The sequence below is a fragment of the Onychostoma macrolepis genome, chromosome 10 (genome assembly GCF_012432095.1).
Source record: "Onychostoma macrolepis isolate SWU-2019 chromosome 10, ASM1243209v1, whole genome shotgun sequence".
Lineage (NCBI taxonomy): Eukaryota > Metazoa > Chordata > Actinopteri > Cypriniformes > Cyprinidae > Onychostoma > Onychostoma macrolepis.
The window spans coordinates 8,748,421-8,773,512 of record NC_081164.1 but is presented as its reverse complement, the minus strand read 5'-3'; the positions used below and the strand labels follow the sequence as shown (position 1 = coordinate 8,773,512).

At 35.9% G+C, this 25,092-nt stretch overlaps 2 protein-coding genes across 2 annotated transcripts in view; one reads left to right on the top strand and one right to left on the bottom strand.

The window, feature by feature from the left end:
* Positions 1-25,092, bottom strand: part of pknox2 (pbx/knotted 1 homeobox 2) — a 112,391-nt gene that overhangs the window by 64,320 nt on the left and 22,979 nt on the right. The window contains exon 4 of the mRNA XM_058790229.1: positions 24,104-24,304. The gene's annotated coding sequence lies outside the window, so the exon portion shown is untranslated. The remainder of the gene's footprint in view (positions 1-24,103; positions 24,305-25,092) is intronic.
* Positions 17,151-24,110, top strand: tmem218 (transmembrane protein 218). Its single transcript, XM_058790043.1, has 4 exons — positions 17,151-17,306; positions 17,595-17,728; positions 17,819-17,921; positions 19,821-24,110. The coding sequence occupies exons 2-4, from the start codon at positions 17,619-17,621 to the stop codon at positions 19,953-19,955; spliced, it is 348 nt and encodes a 115-aa protein (XP_058646026.1). The 5' UTR covers positions 17,151-17,306; positions 17,595-17,618; the 3' UTR covers positions 19,956-24,110.

Genomic DNA, 25,092 nt, shown 5'->3' with positions numbered 1-25,092 from the left:
AATACTTTTCAAGTTTTTAATACTCTAATCAACATGGGCATGGACAAATATGGATGCTTCATGCAAATGTTTATTTGCATGTTTATTATTACTGAAACCATAGTCAACATAGAGCATGAAGACTAGAAATGTTTTAAAGGTCATAGATGTTTTTCAAAGAACTTGTTCATGTCTATTAGACACATGAAAAAAGAAATACCAGGTTCCCATTACTTCTCTTTCTTTGCACTAAGCAATTTACTTACACAAACCGGTTTACATTTTTAGCTCACTTCTTCTGAACATGCAAAATGTACATTTATTATTTATTATTAGATTTGTTTGCCTCTCTGTGCCCACATACTGTGTTTTGATGCAGCTAAATTCTCAATAAAATTGTTTTCATTGGTATATTTTACTGTTTCTGTAGTCAGACAACGGAATGAATATGAAATAGTGACTGAAACGCGACCCATTAAGACTAGGCTACATAACCACCTCTCCTTTCCAAGATATATTCCAAAATATTCCAAATTTGAAACTTACCAGGAATTTATGGGAATTTACGGGAATTTTTGGGAATTTATAGGAATTAATTGGAAATTTATAAAACTGAATCATATACAAACATAAATATATATATATTTTTTGATCATAGGCTCACTTGCATGCAAACTAATACAAATTTTAAAAATGACATTTTTGGGGGGGAATCTGTGATGCTTTTTTCAGGATTTATTGATGAATAAAAACTTTTATATATATTTTAAAACAGTTTTGTATTTTCTAACAATATAAGTCTTTGCTACTACTTTTTTAAAATTAATTTAACACATCCTTGTTGAATAAAAATATTAATTTATTTCAAAAAAAGAGAAAAGATACTGACCCCAAACTTTTGAATGGTAGTGTATTGTTAAAAAAGGATTTCTATTTTAAATAAATCTGTGTGTGTGTTTTTTTTAAACTCTTTAATCAAGGAATCCTGAAAAAAAAAAAAAAAATCACAGGTAGTAATAATAATAATAATAATAATAATAAAAAATATTAAGCAGCACAACTGTTTCCAAAATTGATAATAAATAAGCATATTAGAATGATGTCTGAAGAATCATGTGACACTTAAGACTGTAGCTTTGATCACAGAAAGAGATTATATTTTAAAGTATATTACAACAGAAAACCATTATTTTAAATTGGAATACCGGCAATACTGCACAATATCACTGTTTTTTTTTTTTTTTTCTTCTGTATTTTTGATCAAATAAATGAAGGCTTGATAAGCAAAAGATATGCAATGTTTAAAAACATTAAAAATAGTAATGTGTCCAAACTTTTGACCAGTACTGCACTACTGTATGATAACAAAAAACTTGCTAGCAGAAGGAGCATCACAGCTTGAGCTATATAGCACATAGCCTACCTCATAAACTGTCTAGCTACTGTATAAACACTTTTTGGTATTTACTAGTTAAACGTGAATCCCATAGATCAAATATATTTAGAATATCAAAACTTAGATGTAGTCGTTGGGCTCAAATGCAGAAAGTGTGGCTTCAGAGAAAATGGAGGGGAATCCCCCTCTTAGGTGACTAGAGAGGATTGTGTGTGGGGGGAGGGTCATTTTTAGACTTTTGTTTTATTATTATCTCACCTAAATGTTTGTTCAGTCAGTGTATTTGTTTTTACTATGGTATAGCCTAATTTAGTTGCACAGTATATTACACACAGCACAAGGGAGTTTTAAACATTTTTTGTAATATTCATGTAATTTATATGAATACTTGCCAAGATGGACATTTTGATATTTTGTGTGCAGGATTTAAGAAATGATATGTGCATGTAATGGTAGATAAGCACAATGCATGTAGGGGGCGTGGCCTCGATAGCCCTGCAGTAAGCAGTGTGCTGTGTGCAATTGAACAATGTGTAGAGTAGAAATTAAACTGAAATTGCATTGAATCTGGTTGTTTTAACCAAGATTATGCTGCAAGTTTTTGTTCTCAACCACATTTAAGTTCCCAGTTCCTGCAATTTATCAAATTTCCAGTTTATTTCCATTAATTCCCGTTAATTCCCATATATTCCCGTTAATTGAAAGTTTCCAGTCTTGAAAATTCCTGGAATTTTGCAACCCTATATATATATATATATATATATATATTTGAGTCATGACAACTCCTGGAGTGATAATTTCAACCAGCATTTATTGGCATGGGTATGAAATATACATAAGCTTGATTTCGGCGGACAAGATCTGCTACGCTGCTGCTGCTGTAGAGCAAATACAATAATCAGTTCAGCTTAGTCAAAAATAATGAAGGATGGCTGCTTTAAGAAATGTAGAACCCCCCTAGCAGATCTCTACAGGTGGCACAGGGGAGGAGGAGGGATAACATAAGCTTTCTTAAGCGTGCAACGTACCGAACACAGGCTAGGATACGCTATATATGCTTACGTGGAGAAGGAAGTACTCCTGATAGGCTGGTGCTACAGCGTATGAATGAACCAATTAGCGATTAGTTAGAGTTTCATGCCTGAACTATATATATATATATATATATATATATATATATATATATATAGTAGTGCTGTCAGATGATTAATCACGATTAATCACATCCAAAATAAAAGTTTTTGTTTACATAATACAAGTATGTGTACTGTGTTTATTTATTATGTATATATAAATACACACACATGCATGTATATTTTTCTGAAAAATATGTTATGTTTATATATTAAATATATATTTATTTAAAAATAAATTATATGAATATAAATATAGACACATAAATACATGTAAATATGTCCAAAATATATACTGTATGTGTGTGTATTTATATATACATAGTACACACACATATATTATGCAAACAAAACCTGTATTTTGGATGCGATTAATCGCGATTAATCATTTGACAGCACTAATATATATATATATATATATATATATATATATATATATATATATTAGGATAGGAAGACCCCGATTCGCTCAGTGCATCGGCATAAAAAGTTAATCGGTTTAAAAAGTGCATCGGCTACAAGTTGGCATTTATATTGCGAACATCAAAAATCAAAGGTTTTTGTGATGAATGTCAATGCTAATAGATAGCTTTCTCCAGTGTTACAGTATTACAGTATATAGCCCTCTTTAGATCCTCTTGTCTGTTTGCTTTGACTGTCCTATTAAAATAAATAGGTAACATTTTAGTATAGGGATCAATTCTCACTATTACCTAGTTGCTTAGCATACGGTACTAACATATTGGCTGTTTATTAGTATTTATAAAGCTCACATTCTGCATGACCCTATTCTACATCCAAAATTAGGAGTTTATTGAGGTAAAAGTTGTAGTTAATGGTTGTCAATAGCAAGAATTGGACCTTAAAATAAAGTGTGCACAATAAATATGACTACACAGTCTCCTGCAGTCATTAGATCAACTTAAACACCATGACTCATCTCAAAATCTAAATCCTCTTGATTTTGACCCAAGAAATGCAAGGTTTAGGTGGTAATTACCCACAATGCCTTGCCAGTAACAGCCCCCAGCTGTTCAAAGACTACGAGAACAACATTTGCTGCTGGGGGTTTAGAACTTCCTGTTACTATGACAACCATGGAACAATTCATATTCCGTGTGTCTCTCCTCTAATAAAGTGTGTAACATTAGGGCGTAATTGTATTTCTGCACAATATATGAAAAAGCCCTTTGCAGCGAGAAACGTCTGATAGCAGTCGTCAAAAACGTCTGCAAGAATGACAGCCTCTTTGTCTTTATCAGAAGATTGTGACTTGGCATCACAAAATTATTAAAATTTGATAAAATAGTAACTTCTGAATATGGATGGCAAGCACAACTAACCCCAGTGCCAAAAACAGTGCATATAAAGATTCAAGATTCAATATTCAAAGAGCTTTATTATCTATTAACCAGTGATAGAAATTTGTCTTAGGTAAAAGACTCACATATACACAATACAAAAAAAAAAAAACACACAACAACCAAACCAAAATTAATCCACAAAAACACCTCTAAAATAAATGATAACAAGCCTAAGACACAAGATCCTGACAAAACTGCTTGGCCTTATTTAGAATAGAAATTTCAGGAGGAATAAAATAATTACTATAAGCCTTCCTTCTGGCCAAAGGAATTCTAAACCGACAACCTGATGGAAATAATGCAAAGGATGAGAGGGGTCAGTAACAATAGAAGCTGCTTTCCTCTTTACAGCACAGTTATAGAAATCTAAAAGTTGAGTCTGTGGGTACCCAATAATTTTAGATGCTTGCCTGATTACTCTTGATCATTTTTTCTTGTATTCAACCGAAAGAAAGTTAAACCAAGAAACAATATTAAAGTTTATAACTGATTCCACAAGTGACTGATACTCTGTTAAGATGTCCCATCTTACATTGAAGCCTTTTAACTTTCTCAAAAGAGATAATCGCTTGAGCTTTCTTATAGACACTATTTGCCTGCTGTGTAAAAGATTGATGCTTATCAATCTCAGTGTCCAAAAATGAAAAGGTCTCAACCTGCTCCACTACCTGCACCCCCCCACCCACCACCAAGGCCATGTCATCAGCATATTTCAAAAGTGACCTTTGATATCACATCTGTTTTTTTTCATATATATAGAAAATGCAATAGGCGATAACACACAGCCCTGTGGAACTCCTGAATTCACAATAATGCTGTTAGATTGAAAACCCCACAGCCTGACATGTTGATGTCTATTTTTTTTCAAACTATCAATAGCTTTAAAAGGCATCACGGCGGAGAATCTCTTTAACATCACTTATAGTAACTTATGGAAGTGTGGCAGGACCAAGGAGGTTGAGTGGATTGAAAGCAGAATTCCTGGGAATTATAAGGGATTTACTGGACAATGGCAGGTATTCCCACTAGTGTAACTAGACTCTAGTTGGCGTCACGAGAGGCTTAAACTTCACATTAAACCAGTATGCAGCTGGCACAGGAGGCCGCGCTAGACACAACAAGAGGAATATGAGGCAACACGCAGACACATTAAGCTTATATATATATATATATATATATATATATATATGCACACTGAGAACAAAACAAACGCACTTGCTGCATGAAGCAAAAGTTTATTTTGTTACCTTTTCAGACCGACGCACAAATTAGCACTTAATGAAGTATATGCTGTGCTCTCCGTGTCAAAACAACACTTTCCCACTCAGTGCATAGCACATTTCGCTCCATCTGAATCTTGGAATATTTGCCGGAGTCTTCTCTACATTAGCGAGCTACAGAAATCCAAACAGGAGAAAGACTTAACTGCTAAAAATATCTTCAGGCGTAGCAATGAGACAGGTAGATCCAGGCTTTTATCCGAAACAAATCCTTCTAAATCTTTTAAATGGCACGTCACCTCACCATGAAATTTTTATTTTCCTCAGACTTTCAGAGAAGAGTTTATGGGAACTTCAAAACCTGTAAAACCACCGACCTCTGAATGGAAGAATCACACATTTTTATAAAGCCGATGATGTCACAGCAGCACTGGATTGCATCATAACAGCCATATTTTAATAAATAAATGTAAACTGGTTGTTTCATGATTGTTTTCAGAAATACTGAATTTAAAACTTTACTGATTTTACTGTATTTTTCATCAAATAAATGCGGCCTTGATTAGCATAAGAGAGTAGTGTGCATACTCTCTTATGCTCATCAAGGTCGCATTTATTTGATGAAAAATACAGCAAAAACAGTAAATTAGTGAAATACTGTATTTTTAAATACTGTATTGTTCTATTTTAATATATTTAAAGATGTAATTTATTCCTGTGATGGAATAAATCCAAACATCCTTTAGAAATCATTCTAAAATAAAAAAAAAAAAGTCTTATTTTTATCAATTTTGAAAATACTAGTTCCTTATTATCCATTCTTATTATTCATCCTATAATTAAAAAAAAAGTCTATAAGATTTTAATTTTTTTTATTTTACCAAAATTGTTTGTAAATATTACAAATGAACAGTATTATTACTAAAACTAACATGACAAAAGCTGATGGTCACCTTGCTGTGTGGAATATGCATCCCTGAGCTCATATGTTGTTTCGTTTCTCTCCGCTCACCGGAGCTCTCTGGCCCTCAGCCAAACTCCAGCTCCCATCTGCCCAAACCCAGACACTCTCTGAGGCCTGCAGCTCGCTCTGCTTCCTGTCCTGGGACTTCAGGAATGAGAGTTGGGACACGGGAGAGTCAGGCACAGAGCTTTCAGCAGATTCCCTGGCTTAAGATGATTTTCATGAGTCTGTCGCTTACACACAAGATGAGACACACACGTGCAGGCTCATGGAAACGCATATGTGCAGTCTAAGGCCAGAAAATCAAGTATGCAAACATCAGTGCTTATACATTATAAGTGTGCAATACTATTGTACGTATATGCGTTCTTGCATTACTGAGGCGGTAACAAACTTCAGTAATCTGTCGATAATATTACACCAGATGTGTTAGTCCCTTTCAGTTCACTCAGCGGCCATCTTGGTATTGTCCCCAGGCAACTATTTTTTATGTAGGTAATAGGCAAGTATTTTACATTTATGCATGTGGCAGATGCTTTTATCCAAAGCAGCACTGCATTCAAGGTACACATCAGTTATCAGTTCTTGCTTTCCCTGGGAATTGAACCCATGACACTGGGATTGCTAGTGTCATGCTTTACTGTTTGAGTTAAATAGAATACTTTTTGAGGAATAAATATAATATAAATATCTAAACAAGTAAAAAAAAAAAAAAAAAGTAAATGTTGCCTTGTCAGTAAAAAACAAATTGTCAGTAAAATCTGAAATAAAATAAAAAGCAATAAAAATAGAATAAAAAAGTGTTTACTAACTTTTTAATTCACAAAATAAAAAAAAATTGTAAAACAAAATAAAATAAAAAAAATTTACTCACTTGCTGAGTAAAATTATCTTTACACTGTTGCACCCCTTGGCAGTAGCTCAGTTTTCTTAAAAAAACAACAACAACAAAAAAAGCACATATGAGTTTATGCTAATTCCCGCTTTGAGATTGCAACAGCTATTTTGTTCATTGTGTTTAACTCATTTCAGAAACAAAATCCTTTCGCCACAAAGACAATAGTATCCTTGTCTTGATATTTAATCTAGCTTTTAATTTAGTCTAAAGTACCATTTATCAGGTTTTCTGCTGCCACTGAAGCTGTATAATACTTGTAGTTTTAGGAAGGACAGTGAGGAATTCCCCTACCCTATATGCATTCACCATGACCTCTCGCTCTGTTTTTACACCCTCCTTTTCTAACAGGAAGGAAAAGGTTAACCCTTTCGCTCTTGCTCAGGCCAGTTGTGTTTATTGCTAAAGTCAGATGAGCTAAAAGGTGTGATGAGCAGTATTAAGTGTCTATGGTGGTTTATAAATACCTCTGGAGCGCATACGACCAGCAGAATTGTGGACTGGAACATGACACAAATATAAAAAGGCAGGTGTATGCCATATTTTGCATTACTGCCACCTTCTGCGCTTTGCTTCACACTTCTGTTCCAAATCCAGCAAGGATGTATTAGCCACCTGGGTGCACGGGCCCAGCTTCTCTCCCTAACGGTGAGGGCATTCGCTGTCCTCGCTCTTACCAAAAACTTGTGTCATCCTACCCTGGCTATGGCAGAGCACCACATGCATGCGTCTACATTTCCCCACACTCTGGGGCAGCAGCTGTTTATGTTTCACTTTTAGCTCAGAGCTGTCATCAGTCCTTTCTGAAGGGCAACGCTATAAAGTTCTAACAGTCAGGGAGCACAAGATTGTTTTCCACGCAGTTGTGGTCGATAAATGGCTGATGCATCACTGATCAGTCTCCTGGCTGTTATCGCACCCAGTGTTTGCAGGCTCGCATTAATATCATCCCCCGTATGGCTGTGATGATTTCTCCGAAGACCATCCGTTTCTAGAGTTTCACACAAAGCGGGGCACAATTTCGTCAGCTATATTTATCTCCTTCTAAGTTTTCAATTGAACAGTCACCAGAAGTCTCACGGCTAGCAAATGGAGAAAACTGAAGTACAGGCATCTGTCCGTAAGATCATCAACTAGTCAATTCCGTAAGGTCACCTACACAGTAGAGTTTACACTGCATCAGAGCAGACTGAAAATCCATTCATTTTAATGGCGAAGGTGCATTGCAAAGAAAAAGTGGAAAAACATGATGGCTTTTGATATAATATAAAAATATAATATAATATAATATAATATATACAGTTTAATTCTATAATATATGTATGCATATATATATATATATATATATATATATAATGTAAAATATAAAATACTGTAATGTTAATAATATATATATATATATATATATATATATTTTTTAATGTATTTAATAAAATACACAATAATGTAAATTATATTTTACAATATATGTTATATTTATTCTGTGTATGTATGTATATGCATTTTATATTACTGATTAATTAATTAATATGTATACATTATTATAATTAAAAATATTTATATTTTATAATTAATAATAACCAAGATATTAATGTATTTAAAATATATAATTAATGTTAATTATATTTTATAATATATTTTATATTCTTTTATACACACACTTATCTGGGATGATCAGACCTTATTTGAAGTGATAATCACATGTAAGACAAAATTACAAATATGAATTTGCCTTCTAATAACATTAATTATAATTCAGGATGCTATCCAGTATAATACAAATGAAAAGAAAAACTTTCCTAGTTTGGTGTTGATGCAGAGGGCTTGCTGATGAGGCTGTGGGGGTACATAAGACCAAAATGGTTGGGAAACGCTGCAGTAATGTGCTAATTTATTGTGATGTAACTGCTTTGGGAATAAAAGATTGTTTAATGTTCAGAGATATTTCCAAACACTACAGCCAGAACACACTCAGTCTGCAACCTTTTATATGTTTACACTCCACTTGAAAGGAAACAACTTTATGCCTTATGGGGCCCCTAAAAACAAACCAGAGCGAGAAGCAGCGATATGTGGTTTAGCATAGTTGGAACATCTATTAGAAAGCCAAAAATATGCTGTTGAGGCCTTTTGTTGGCGACTGCAACCGCCTCTTAAATCTGAAATGACATGAGGTTTTCCCAAAACTGTCGGCAGATACTGTACGAACGCAATAAAGCAGCTGGTGTGTGCGAGCGTGTGTGTGAAATCTCTCATGTGCTCGAGGAAGGCAAAGCACCCCGCAGCCTAAAATCGTGCTGCTTATACTGATGTATCAAATATCACCCACCAGCAGCGCTAAACAGCACTGAGCTCTGAGGAATTCAGATATAATGATGAACGCTCACACTGTTGGACTGATAAAAACAAGTACATATATAAATAGATAAATAATAGACGAATTAGCAACTTTTCAACACTAAATTGCACAGCCATTGTGGAAATCACTTTTCACTTATTAGAATAAATCATTTAGGGACATTACAACACTTTACAAGATTATTCTGCAACCAGTGTGGTACAATAACACTAAAAGCCTCCCTTGAGAAAAGTATGTTTTTATTGATGCTATGAGAACTCCTGCATCATTTTGATCATAGAGATATTTTGAGCTATTAATATTAATACAGAAACAAATCTCCATTGAGATCAGAGCAGTCACTGTGCATGGACCAGCTTTCCACACATTCCCAAATCCATTCCCCCTAACTTATGGAAAACAATTTACTGCAGTTTGTCTGCATTCTGCATTTTCCATTTTCCCCTCCTAAAAATGTTCCTGGTAGCCTTTTTGATCAGAGTGGATATGGCCGAAGGGGAAGGGAAGCCTAAAATTCCTTGCAACTTGGTGTTTTTTATATATATATATATATATATATATAGTATTTCAGCAGGTATCAAAAATAAATACATAAATATTAAAAAGTATTAATACTAAAAAATAAAAATGTAATCATTTTGACTAAAACTGAAAATATGTATTTTGTCTTAAAATATCTGCAATAATTTCCGAGATTCTTAGTAGCCATTTTAAACGTTAAGAATAAATCAAGAAAGTTTTCTTCTTTACACTATAACCTGATTTGTCAAAATGTTTCTACTTCAAAAATTAGTTTAATTCAGAGTGTTACTTGTGTTTCTTTGTGAAATTTACTAGCAATTTGTTTCTTACACCATTTTTTTCAGTGTATTAAGGAAAGTTTTGCTGTGCAAGTGTTTAGCTGAGGCCTTTTGATGATAAATTTCACTAAGCACCAAGTGTTTTTTGTATACTATTTTGTATATATACAACATATATTATTTATAGATCTCTAGATATATAGCATTAAAAATTATTCAAATGATCAGTAGCCCCTAAAATATCCACAGTAGACTGGAATTAGTGGTCTCAGTTGAAAGAAGAAAAAAAAAAAAAAGAAAGAAAGAAACTGTTTCCAAGAAGAAAAACTTTTGCAAGCTGTAAATCAAAGACTGCGGCTAAAGCCACCGGGAAGCCAGGTGCTTTATGACGTCCCAGAGGCTGCTCCATCCTAATGCATTTTATTAGAAAGCAAAAAAAAAAAATGTTCCTAACGGTATTTGCAAAGCAACAGGCCAATAAAACTAGCTAGACCACTTTGCAAATAAAACTCAGATCCATTTATCTGGATTGATGTGCATTAATAATCCTTTTAAAGCAAGTGAATTAGACGCTATTCAGGAGTCACTCACCATCTCTATAAGGAAAACCATTCCAATGCATTAATAAAAGGGAGAATAACTCAGTCTTTGCTGTTAAGTGATTCTGTCATGTACCGACGCCATTACAGGCATTTTGCACACATACAGCTAGCGATCAATGGCTTTCAATGGCTCTGAGCTTGAAAGAAGATGATGGAAACGTGGGGGGTTCTGTTCGAAACACAACAAAAGATGCACAAATAGATCAGCGGGAGAGGAAACTCCGATATAGCTCAGTGTCAAAGGTCCAAATGAAATCAGGTGGTTGGAATCAATGGTGATCTGTGTTTGAATGCTCCAGAGGACAGAGCAGGAAGTGTGAATGGGAGAAAAACATGCCTTTATGAATGATGTCATTGAAATGGGACGAAGCGAGATGCCACTTTCGGAGAAGATGGCTTTTACAGTAATAGATGAGAATTCAATGCACTATTTCAGCTCTAATAAAAACGCCGCACTCCAAAAGACAGGAGAGCGAAATGCACACAATGCACCGCTGGAGAACATCTATCTCTCTCCAGTCACGCCAAATGACACCAACATACGAAATGTGTAAAACATGTGAGAACTACAATTCTCATGCTCGCTCTAATAGAGAAAATATTAAACATCATTCTCTCTCAACCTTAGTCAAGCACTCTCCTGCCTCTAGCACATTATTTTAATTTGACTGGTTATTATACTCATGCATATATTTATATATTTAGAGGGGGGGAAAGATATGAATTGGTCTTGGGTAGGGTTTTTTTTTTCCTACTTTGATCTCAAACAGAATTCAAATAAAATATTTCCAACCTTTGTCTGTGTAGAGAAAGTACTCAGAAATATAATAAATTCAGGATTTGGTGGAAGTGTTCATGTTTCCCTCAGTGACGCTGAGTACATTTATTTGGATTATCAGCATTCCACTAGAGATAAGAACAAAGGCACTTGGAGGTTTACAGTCTTGTTCAAGGTTTTTAAATTCAGAATTAATAATAAGCTGCTGCTAATTTGACTCTGCTTTTGATCCTGGTGCAGTAATTATTTTTGTTATTTTGAACAACTTTGTCTGTCATTTGCATGAGATGATAATAATAATAACAGAAAAAACATATATATATATATATATAAAAAAAAGTTACCCATGTTTTTTTTTCTAAAGAAACATTGTTCTGCCAGTTCAAACGTCACTGCAATACATGGGTGGTTGTCAGGGCATTGGTGTGCAGTTGCTAAGGTGTTGCTCAATACTCACTGGTCAAATTCAAAAGATCCCACCCACAAATCACAATGGCTCCCTCCTGCAATGTAAGTCTAGCAGATGTTTTTCCAGGAATTCTGCAGGCTTTTTAAAATCAAACTGAAAGCTTTTAAGACCTTTTTTAAGATGTGCTCAAAAATAAATAAATAAATAAAATACTGTAAAACAATTATTTAAACAACATTTAGGACAAAATAATACAAATATTGTTTCAAAATATTCAAAATATTTTTCAAAATTTCAGATCTCTTAAAATGATAGATATTAATTTTCTTATACAATTTAGGATATTTAAGTATCTAAAATTGAACTTTTTAAGGACCCACATAGACCCTGTTTGATGAACTGCCAGGCAGGGTCATTATAGTTAAGTAAAAGTAAAACCATAAAGAAAAAAATCTTTACTTGAAGTAAAATAAACATTAAGTTAAATAAAATATAAACAACTTTTTTTTTCAGCTTATTTCAACATTACTCATTTTAATTAACGTGATGTACTAAAATAACTAAAACTAAAACTGAAATAAAAAATTATGAAAACAATATAGACAAAAATGACAAAACACAATTACTAAAACTTTAACTAAAAGGGAAAATATAAAAATAAAAACTGATTCAAATTTGTAATACAAACTATAACAATATCTCAGTGATACTAAAATAACAACTAGCTCACTTCTCACAATTTCAAGTACTGTACCACTCATGTGTGTCGTACAAACTGTGTGGGACAAATTACATGCAAAAGTTTTAGTGGTATAAATTCCTGCTTTTTATTGATTTTTTTTTTTTTTTAAATGTTATTAATCTGTTTGATTTATAATTTTGTTCAAGCTGTTTTAAATGCTGCAGATATAGACAAGAGTATAAGGATAGTCAAGGGCAGATTTTCATTAAGTCATTTGTCATTTGGCGACATCTATTTAAGTGCGTGACACGTGCTGACAAGCACACCAAAGGACGACTTCATCACATTTGTAAACATCAGATCATCGCTTCTTTTTGGAGACTGGCGTTTTGAAGTCTGTGTTTTCTCGTAAATCAAATCAACGTCAGTTTCAACACGTCATGCCACGTCTCTCTCCAAGGCCAGGGTGACATGAAAACAGCACGGCGACGGGTGACCGTTAAGTGCCTACACACGTGTAAATCAAGCAAATCTTCCCCTACCTCCAGATCCCAGGAGAGGAGTTTGACCGCTGTGCCTAGCGGTAGGAGAGCAGCATAGCGAGGTCATTTGGATGCACAGCCGTCCAACGGCAGTAACAGGCCCACACTCCTCAGAGAGCCATCAGGATCAGCAAAGGCTTAGCGGAGGAAGCCTGTAACAACAGAGCTCTTTCTCTGTGCATCTAAGAAGAGCGGAGAACAATGTAGCCTCATATTGCTTCACCTTGAACACACAAGACCCCAGCAGTCTACAGGCTGATGAATAATTCTCATTTGAGCCTGCATTTTTTATTTTGCACAGATACAACGAGTATCTCATTAACTGTCAACAGACAAACAACATGTGTAAGATCTGAAAATGAGACCTGTAGAGAATGGGCATTTGAATTAAAAGTGCTATGGTTGGCATCAAAAACGACACATTAGAACGGAAGACAATTTTCTAAATAGCTTTATGCAAGTCAAGAAGCATCACAATTGGTTTACAATCTTCTTTTTGCTCAGTTTACTTCCCTCATTTAGGGTGACTGAGTCATTTTATTAGTGATTAGACCAAAAGAGCTCCGGGTCCTGCAGTATTGAACCTCAGATTGTAATTTGCTCGTAATGTGGAGAAGGGGAATATGCAAATAAAGTCGGAGTATTTTGTGTTTGCAGTTTTGCCCCTGGGCAGCTTGTCCCGCGACACAAATCATCAATTAAGATCCCAGCAGGGATCTCGGCATTTAAATTAGCCCCATCCAACAACTTTTATCTTCCAGACAAAACATTACAGCCCCGTGATCGCTTGCACCGTACAAATAAAACAGCTGATTAAATGAGATTTGACTTTGGGCGGAAAATGGACAAGCAATGTCACTCTTATGTTGTCTTGTGTATGTTTAACAGATGCTACAGCCAGTTTGTGTCATAATATTTCTATATATGACACTAAAGAAATTCAAATCTGCACTTTGTTGAGGCTTGTGGCCTACTGGAAAGACTAAGTTGGTCGCATTTAAGTATTTGTAGAGAGTGTTATTTATTTAAAAGTGTTAGGAAAATGTTTTATTAAAATGCATTCAGAATTTAGCATTTAGCTTTTTTCTGAATAGTATTGTGAAAGGTGTTAATGTATACTTCAGGTACATATTAAATTAAGTCAGTCAGAAAAAGGATTTGAGACTATTTTCTCACCACATTTTTGCAGAGAATGGAACTCAACATCGCAAATTATATAATTAATGTATCAATTATGAAACAGTGCTCACTTACAGTTATTCTAATATAAAACATGTCTGAAGGATTATCTTGGATTTCCAGAAAGTGTAATAAATATAACTTTGTACAAATTAATTTGTATTATATAAGCTTTCAAACAGGTGTAAACTGCAAACAACCTTGACGTCTTTACAAACTTTTTAAAAAAAAAGTCCTCACCTATTTCTTACTTTTTTCAAAGAACTTTACAATGTTCCCTGTTTTTTCAGTTTCAGCTTTGCTATTTTATGAAGAGAATCCAAATTTACAGAAAAAAAAAAGTTTAATGTCAAAAACAAAAGTGAAAGTCACTAAACTTTTGCAAAGGAACAAGTCTATATCCAATGAGGAACTTCATCGTTTATAATACCATGTAATGTTGTCTCTGCCAGTCAAAACGGAACAATAAGCTTCATGTTTTACAAATCAGAGGACAAATCTAAGAATTCACAAGACAGTAATAAACACTTTACTACATGATTTGCCATCCAAACTATAAAAAATACACAGTATGAATAAGACATACAGTATCAGAAACAGCCATTAAAATTACACTTTTTTTTTTTAAGTAATAGTTGAACTATAGCTGTACTAGAACCCACATCAAACATATTTCTAATAGTATTTCTAATACTTTTTACATGTGTTTGCTGTTGTCAATTGCCTACAAGCAACCAGAAGGGAAATAATAAATTTTGGAGCAGGATGTCCACACAAGCACCATAAAATGTAAAATATAAAAAGATGGGGGACCTTAAAAGTTCACAGAAGTTCTTTCAAACAACATTTTTAACCAAAAACTTAAATTGCAAGTTACTTAGCGTAGCCTACGTAATTTCAACTGTCGCTAAATAGTCGCGAGCGAAAAGAATCGCTAGGCGGTAACCATAACAACAGTACGCTGCTCATAGTTTTTAGTACGATTCATAAACAAAACGTAAAACATATTATTGTTCATTAAATGTTTATTATAGATTCCCATACCACAAAACATTTTAAAAATACGTTTAAAATGCTGTCATTGGCGAAAAACAAAACAAAATTTACCTACATTCTTAAAAAAGTTGACTCCTTATTGTAAGCTATAATTTGCATAATGCAGGCAAACTGTGTTTTTATTTTCTTAAACACTACTCTGATAACGTGCGATAATCTCAAATCAAACTGGCACAAGATCTGAATGCCAGACAAACATTAACTAAGCAATATCTTGTTTCAAAACTGAACAGTCATAAACAAACACTAAAATACAAATATCTAAACTCATTAAAAGCCAACGAGACAGAAGTATAGCTCGCAACAAATCACTGGGGATATCAAAACACATCACAATTAAAATACTAAATGTAAATTTAGATGCGTAAGTTATATTTTTGCGCGTTATGAATATGCCGAATCACTCAGGTATCCCTACGGAAAAGACAATAAAATGTTCTTTAAAACCCAACAAAAATGTCGACACAAAAATTACCACCACATTTCACAAGTCCAAACGCATCATCCACCAAACAAAATCATCCAGAAAGACTCTTATGCGCTCCCCAAACTGCACGGCATCTTCTCCCGTCTTTCCTCCCTCCTTCTATCGCACTCGTTCTCTTCCTCCTCCTCCCTCCCGCTCACTCACGCGCGCGCTCTCTCTCTCTCTCTTTCCCTCACTTTCTCTCTCTCTCTCTCTGTCTATCATTCTCTCCCCTCAGCCCTCGGCCAGTCTGTATGAATAATGTCCTGCCTTTTGTAATGAGAGCGAGAGGGGAAAAAAACACGCTGGAGTGTTCGCCCGCTCCGCGCTCTGACATTGAAAATGAATGACAGCTTACCTGAATGCCAATCTTCATCAGACTGACACCAGGCTGACAACACAGCCTATACTCCCCTACACAAGCCGTGACGTCTGCCATATCAGACCCCTCCCACCATCTCCCCCCTCCTCTCTCTCTCCCCGTACCCCTCGCTGCCGAGTGTACACCTCCGCGGTTCCTCTTCCACTGTGGTTATTCCGTGCCGTACCGAACACCCCGGGCCCTGCACGCGCATCCCCGGTTCATTAGCGGCGGAGCCCGCTGGCCCCCTATCGGCATCAAACGAGACCTACATTCGGCTGCAGGTCGCCTTGGCTGTTCGCCTAGACGGAAAGCAGAGGAAACCTATTTATTTGTGCCACAAGAAACGAGAAAATTTGCCACTTGGTCAAATCCCAAATGTATGTTTAGTTAGTTATATACAAACTTAACCAATATGCTACAAGCAGAGTCATGACTGAGAAAGATTAATCTAGATCAAATATGTAGGGTATTTTTTTTTTTTTGATAGGACCCCGATATAAATCTAAACCGATTTGTACATTTTCCTGTATACAGACTCACAATGTGATATTTCTCAAACTAAAACAACAGGTTATTAACATTAATTGTATTTTATATTGTCATATAACCAAAATATTGTATGACAAATATATTCAAATGAAGGTAGTAATAATAATGGATATAGGCCTGCATTTGCACACCATACACACAGACACACACACACAGAGAGAGAGAGAGAGAGAGAGAGAGATGATGATAGATAGATAGATAGATAGATAGATAGATAGATAGATAGATAGATAGATAGATAAAGGCCAGTTTGAAATCCCTATGCGATTTTATATAACACTGATATAATATAAAATATAATTTAATTATAACTGAGCTTGCAAATACAACGTAAATGATTTATACGCACTATGTATGCTCAGTATTCACCTAAACTACAACTCCCAGCACACTGTTCGCTAGATACTGCAACCTGATTGGTCTATTCGCGACACAGGAAGTGTGGAGGTAAACAGAAGCGACGGTGTTTCCATGGAAATATTTTATACTTTCTGCAGCTTGTATCTTGTTGCAAATCAGTATATTTTCAGAACTACGCAGTTGGTTCCAGCATTCGATTGTTTTATGAGGTAAATATATAAACTGTTTAGATTAGCCGTTAGTTTAGGATTAACGTTAGTTTGCTGGCTTAAGCGTTCATTTTTGATGAACTGCACGCTTCCCATCGTTTACTTCCTAATCATGCTAGTTGAATTGAGTTTAAAAAGCAGTAAGTGTCTAGGAATAGCAGCCAGATTCAGATAGACGCGCCACATGGTTTGCGTTCATAACATCATCTTGATATACTTACAGTGGATTTAGCGCATGCATCCATCACATAACGCTTCCTAAACACTAGAAATACATCTCTCGTCCAGCTACAGGCAGTGTGAGAGGTGAGGATGGCCGATGTGGTGTTAGGCGTTGGGACAGGTGTGCTTATCATCGCTTTAATCTGGATAGTGACTCTCGCGCTCACCATCGTTCTGTCGCGCGCAACCGGCCCAACAAAGTAAGAACATACTTTCAGGTTTTCGACACATGCTCTGTCTGTAGTAGCTCTATTGTATCATGAATAATCACGATGTTATCGCCTCACCAGGTTAGGAATCATTCCTATATTTCTTGTGGCGCTCACCGTCACACTGGTTTTAGTGTTCTTCCCGCGCGCCCCTGAAGTTCCCTCTCCTGAGAAAGCAGTTCAGGTGAGTGCAGTAAAATTAGCATAATGTGCTTTATTATAAATATAAAGGAATTGTCCTATCCTTGCCAAATTTACAGACAGACAAACATACGAAAATCTTATGTACAAGTGATTTGATAAGTAGGCACTATTGTTTTCTTTATTCAATTCTGGTATTCATGTTTGAATAGAGAGTTAGGTGCACTGTATAGCTCTGTGTGTGAGTTATATTTGACAAAGACATGTGCTGGTTTATCTCTCCTCAACAGCAGACGAGCACAAACACAACAGCTTTTTCCCAAAGTCTGTCTTTGCCAAAACCAGCGCTCCGAGCTGCCAACTCACCCTCGTCTGCACAAACAAAACCCAAACCATTTACCTTTCAGTCTTCAATAACACAACAGAAACATGTTGACTAATCAAATGTCCCCCTGTCTTCGACCTAAAATTATTAGATTAACCGCTGTTACATTTGGTTTGATACATAGACTTGAGATCTCACAAGTTGCACAGTAGTTCTTTTAATATCTTGCACCAGATGTTCTCAGATTTACAACTCAAATTTTTGTTATCAGCAAGAGGTGTTAGGAAGACATGCAGAAACACCTTTTAGAAGTTGATACCATGTAGATTAGTGCACGAAAGATCAATTTAGGAATGAATAGAAGATCTGATAGTGGAACAACAGAAAGATAAATTGCAAAAACAAAACAGCATGCAAGTCTCTCGTTACTATAAGCTCACATGTAGTACCGTACATTGTGCAATAGACTCTCATTTGTGCATAGCGCCAAATCCATGTTACACCCGTTGCTGATTTGCTTGCAGCAGGTATGACTAGATAACAGTTTTTTTCTTGATAGGTGACAGTGTATTGTATGAGAAATGGGTAACCCCTCGCTGTTGTACAAAGGAATAATATCACAGTGCCAATTAGGCCGGCCCCAAACAGGAGCTCACTGCCGCACATTCGATGCCACATTAATAAAACATGGCCTCTGCTCTGTGCTTCGCTAGCCGGCTAATTGGCAAATTAGAAAGTGAGATGCGTTAAACGAGAGAACACTGCATTCGCCTGAGACAGAGCTCCCTCCCACATACACATGCACAGACACACACAAAGACATCTCTCTGTCTGTAGTTTAATGTAGGTTGTGGCCTCTCCCATGGTTTAGGCCTCATACTCTAGTTCAGGTCTGTAGGGACATAGAGCGTTATTAGTATGCAACACTATCACCCTGTTCAGCTTTAATTCATGGTGGAAAAACAGCCAGCAGAGTAAGAAATAATGGCAAAAAATAAGTTCGATTTTTCAGACGTATGATAAAATAAAGGTAAATCCTGCTATATATATATATATATATATATATATATATATATATATATATAGTTATTAGTAATGTTTAGAATAATTAAGTTTAACAAAGCCAAAAAACCTATCATCTTTACCAAGGCAGCATTTGTTTAATCAAAGATACAAAAAAAAAAAACAGTAATACTGCAGATATTATTCTAATTTTCTGATTAGCTTTTATTTGAAATATAAATCTTTTGTAACAAATGTCTTCACCTTTAATCAGTGTGTCCTTGCTGAATGAAAAAGTGTAAAAATCTAACCATTTCGCATAAAGTGTGTGTATGTATGTATGTATGTGTATATATATATATATATATATATATATATATATACACACACACACAGGCTTCATTATTGTGGTCTAGTGAGGTGTCTCAGGTTGCAGTTACATTTCTTAAAAGAACCCTGCTGACCTCTAGTGGAGAAAAGCCCATTGTACTGAATGGATTTCCTGTTAATTAAAAATATAAATGGAAACATCAAAGCCCTCATGGCTTTAATTACTTTCCAGTAACTGTATAATATGTTAAATAATTGACGCCGTAAGCCTGTGATGTTTTTCAGATAGTGGATATGTTCTTCATCGGCCGCTACGTGCTTCTGTCCTTGGTGAGCGTGGTGTTCTTGGCAGCCCTGTTCATGTTGCTGCCCTTACATTTCCTGGAGCCCGTGTATGCCAAGCCGCTGAAAACACACTAGACCATGAGGCTTCATGTGCCAAACTCCTACAGATATCCCAAAGCGGGGCGGCCAACCTGGCAGCGCCGTCGATCAACGAGCCCCACTTGAGATGAGAGGACAGCAGAAGGTTCCAGGGCTTTTGTCTTCTTGTCCAAATCAGAGATGTCCACATCTCTCTGAGAGCGCAGCACAGAGGGGTCTGAATGCAGCATGTGCAGTGCTAACGTTTTCAGAAGGGTGTGGTTGGGTAAAGTTTTGTATGTCAGATAATTGGAAAATTAAGTTTGTTTTTCTGCGCCTTTTTTGTCATTTTAAATGTAGTGTATGTTGAAAATAATGAATACATCTTATTTTTATGTCAAACTTTTTTAGTATGTTTGTTTCTTTAATTAGTGGTGTTTGCTAAGGAGAGCATTAGGATTAGGGTTTTTTTTCACAGTGACCTAGTCATCGATTCCTTCAGACTGGTTTTGTGAACTGATTAAGTCAATGAGTCAAACTCAATCACCAGTTAAGTCTGATTCATGAGTGACAACTTGATCAAATCATTCATTGAAATGATCTGATGCAAAACAAAAGATTAGTTCCCCAATCCAACATCATAAGCATCACTATTGCTCACTATAGTTTTTTATTTATTTTTTTTTTACTATTGCTCATATTTGGAGCATACAGCGATTGTGGGTTTTTTTTTTCTTCAACTTTGATCCGTAACTCACCCATAACCTGGCATCTCAAATTATGTGGCTCATTGAGGAAAGGTGCTGTTTTACTTTTCGAAGTGATTAGACATACTTTTTTTCTTGTGGATGATAAAAAGGAAAATCCCATTTAATAATGCCAAATGTCGAGAGCACATTATTGTAATGTACCTTCTTAAAAAATGCTCTTTATTGGCATTTAACATCTATGGAACATGCATCCGTTACACAAAAGGTTCTTTAGCTTATTAAAATTTTCTTTGCACTAAGAAAAATGGTTAAGAAATGTTCACTGAAAGGTTCTTTGGGGAACTTAAAATCGTTCTTCTATGGCATCAAATCCCTCTTTTGGACCCTTTATTTCTAAGAACATGATACACAAACTCCTTAATATACAGTGCTCTCTTATGATTTTCTTCTTCTCTTTCTTAGGTGTTGCATGTGTGTACTCAAACTGTGTCCTGTGCATTTGTCCATGCTTTTGCGATAAAATTATTTTTGCTCCTTATAAAAGGTTTTCACAAGAGATCAATGAAAATACTACTTTTTACTGTTTAACTTGTTGGTTGAGAGTGAACTACATCTGGAATTCTTCAACAATCAAAAATGGATCTTTAATTTATTTACAATTAAATATCATTTAAAAACATTATTTTATCATATAAATGTGCAGGGTGATGGTTTTGATATAAATGACCTATAGTCTATCTAATTGCTTCACGAAACCATCAATTTTACACTGCAAAATGCAGTTCGGTCGTAATAACTGCATATTTTCAGTGCCTTTGCTGCATGAAATCACATTCTAATACCCCAGTCCATTAATTAGTTATCTGCAAACTCAAATTCAAACTCAATTTCACTCATTCACAGCTAAAACCAGACAAATTTCATTTTCTTGGTCCCATATTGACATGCTAATTTTGGCCTTATGGAAGCATTCTTTAAGACACTGTCTCACTCTCCCCACAATACCACAAAGACGCAGGGAGCAAAGTTGGGCGGTCCAACAAAGCTTCAAGCTGCGCGAGTTGATTATTTTGTTCTTAACAAGGCGAATACTCTGTGTGGGTCCTTTGTTGCCTCAGACGTGTACTTTCATTTTCATAAATCTCTCTTGGAGGCAAACTTCACAGGGGAAGATGGAGGTCATTATTGCTTCTTATTTTCACAGGCATGTTGTACATATGTGGTGTGATCCTTACAGCATGAAGACAATAAATAACAAGCTCCAAGCTGGATATGAAACATGTTAGCTGCGGTTTCACCTGCTAAAAAGTCATAAGTAGCCGATCAAACGTGTGTGACAAATGCAACAAGACATTAATAGTCCAGAGCAGAATCTATACGTTTGTCCATTACAAAGCAGCCTACTTAGTTTTGGTCATGCAGAAAAACTTGGAATATCCGGGAACCTATCCCAAATACTCATATATCCGGAGGTTCTTACACAGAGAGATTGTGGGAATGTGAGCAAGAAGCGAGGCGAGGCCATGTCTCAGTTGCGCTAGCTCTCACCCCTCAGGTCTTCGTGCGATCCTTATTTAAAAGTGGGGAGTCTGACGGGACGTGCAGTGAAATTCCAACCAGTGCGATGAAAGAGAATCTAATGAATCAAATCCAATCCTATTAGTTCCGGCCCACATCGCAACACTGAGGCCTTTCTGCTTGCTGATCAGCGAAGATCTACCAGAGCTTGAGAAACAGGGTACTGGACGGATGGACTGGTACATGAAATGGGTTGTGTAATCAACCCAAAGGATCACAGACACATTGAACGGTGTCTATGTGTACGATATAATAAAATACAAAAGACAGTGACCTTGAGAAATGGATTTTTTTAGAAAAGCAATCAGTTTGAAAGGCACCATTTTTTAGGAGATCTTCTAAAACGAGTATGTCTATGGAAGGTTTGCGAAAGAAAATCAGGTAGAAGTCATGTAAATACTATCACATGATAATCGATGTTTTAGGTATCATATAAAGTAAGGACAATAGAAATAAGGAAGCTCAGAGTTGCCAGCGAAGAGGAAGTTGCATAGCTGCTGAAGGTGGCTGAGAAATGCAATTCGCTAATGTACCGCTCTGTAATCCATGACTGCAAAGACACTTGACTTATTTTTGTTTCCTTTCCATCTCTTCTTGTCCTTCTCTCTGTCATTTTCCCTTATCCCTTCTTGTTGTCCGTGCTGGTAGTGACTCTCTCTCTCTCCAGGGAGTGGGAAAAACGGCAGAACAAAGCATCGGAGGGAGCAGGGCTCATTGGGAGTCTGAGCTGGAGGCTTTGTAGGGCAGCCAGCTGGACATACAAAGAGAGTAAGAACGAGAGAGAGACAGAAAGAAAGCAAAAGGGGGATGCTGAGCCGGAGAGGTATAAGCGCGACCCAGGATATGGGTGTGGGTGCTGCCGAGGCTCGCGGGAGAGGGGGAGGGATGAGGAGTGGAACGGCGTGAACACTAGATCCTGCTTTGTGATCCACTCATGCAGAACTTTTGCCCTCACACCCCTGGCCTTCTATTCTCCAGCTCTGAGCTCTGCATGCCCACCCTTCACCCCTCGCACCCCCATCTCCATCCCTGAGAATTTTTAATCTAATCAGTGTTGGATAAATGTTACTCGTATCAATTGTTCCATTTTAGAATCTGTTAAGGATTCCTAAAAAGAATGGTGCAAGCATCAACAGAACTCCTGTTGGTTGTTGTCAGATGCAAAATGTCTGAGGTCGGTTATAGGTGCAAGGTCAGGTAAGGGTCAAATGCGGGTGCTAAACTGGAAGTCAAACAAAATTAAATGATTTTACAGTAAACTAAAATATTAGGAATGTGTTTTGTGGATGTGCAAATTCAACTGCAAGGGTGCTGAAAAATAAAGACATTTCGCAGTTGAAAGATAAAGACATGAATATTTTTAATATTAGTATATTTATAATGTTTTATATTTTAAAATCAATTTAAAAATTATTTGACATTTTATTACCTTCAAGCGTGAATATTTGTTGTGAATTTTTTGGGCAAGTTTTTGATTTGAAACACTGCATTCCGATGGACCTATTCAGTCCGAAGGAAAAATTCACCCCAACAATATTTTTATTATTTTTATCTATATTTTATCTAAAGAGGGAAATATTTGTTGTGAATAATGACAGCTAACATTTTCCTGACTTCCTGTTTTGTTTTTTATTTTATTTCATTCACACCAAGAGTAAGTATTTGTTATTGTGTATTTGTATTTGGAATACTGGCAGCAAAAAAGTCTTGTGTATGTTTTGAAACACTGCATTCATCCAACAATAGAACAATTTTTTTTAAGTATTGCATTTTTGTTTTCTTTTCAACCAATGAAACTTACAGACCAAGATATAAGCTTTTGTTTTGCTTTGATTCCAGGGTTATCATTCTCTACATATCCACTATCCTAACTTTCTTTATGATGGCATAAGAGTCTCATTTTTTTTTTCTACCTACTTTTTTCTCTCCATCTCTCTCTTGCTCTCTCTTTAGGAAGATTAGCGTGTTCTCCATCCTCCTGAGCTGAAGATTAAGGCACAGTTTAAGGGTCAGTGTGAGCTGGAATAGCCCTTTGCAGGTCCACCCTGACACCCCATGGAGGGCTGAAGCGTGGCCATTTTTGGGTCCTCACCAGGGTCACTCGACATGACCTGCTACCTGGCAGGGGGTACAGTGAAAAGAGAGCATTGAATGAACAAGTAACTAGTGTTTGAAATGCAAGGTCATGGCTTGCAATATGGGTGGTCAGTGAAATCTTAAATGCATTTGTTTTAGGAACTTGTTCCACATAAAATACATTGCTCATTTCTCGGAAACAGCTGAATGACAATTAAGTAAACATGTTTTATGTTTATTTTTAGGCACTTTTTTATGTAGAACACAAAAGTGACCCATTCTTTGAAATATTATGAAAGTGAATGGGGCTGTCAATCTCCATCGTGACAAAAACATCATAAAACAGACTTGTGCTCTGTATTACAAGTCTTCTGATGTCATGTGATAGCTTTGTCAGAGGAACAGATTCAAATTCAAATTCATTATTCACTAATAACTCTCCCTGGCACATTCATGAGATTAGTAGTAGTGATGTCCAATTAGTGAATGAATCATTCTTTTGAAGCAGATATTTCAAATGAATTGACTGACCTGATTCACAAAATTGGTCAGAATGATTCATTCACAAATTAAACTGATGCAATGATTTGGTTGCACCAGTTAACATCTTGCTGGGAGGGAAGTTTATGAGTCAAAATTCTTGTCTGTTCAGCACACAAACCTACTGTACATCATCAGAATATCTTAAATAGAAAGCATGAGTTATCTGAACCAATGTTTGATTTTTGACAGATTGAAGATAAAAGATCACCATGGTATTTGTGTAAGAACAATGCTATTGTACATCAGAGGTAATATTTCTATCGCCCACATCTCTGCCTGTGGCTTAC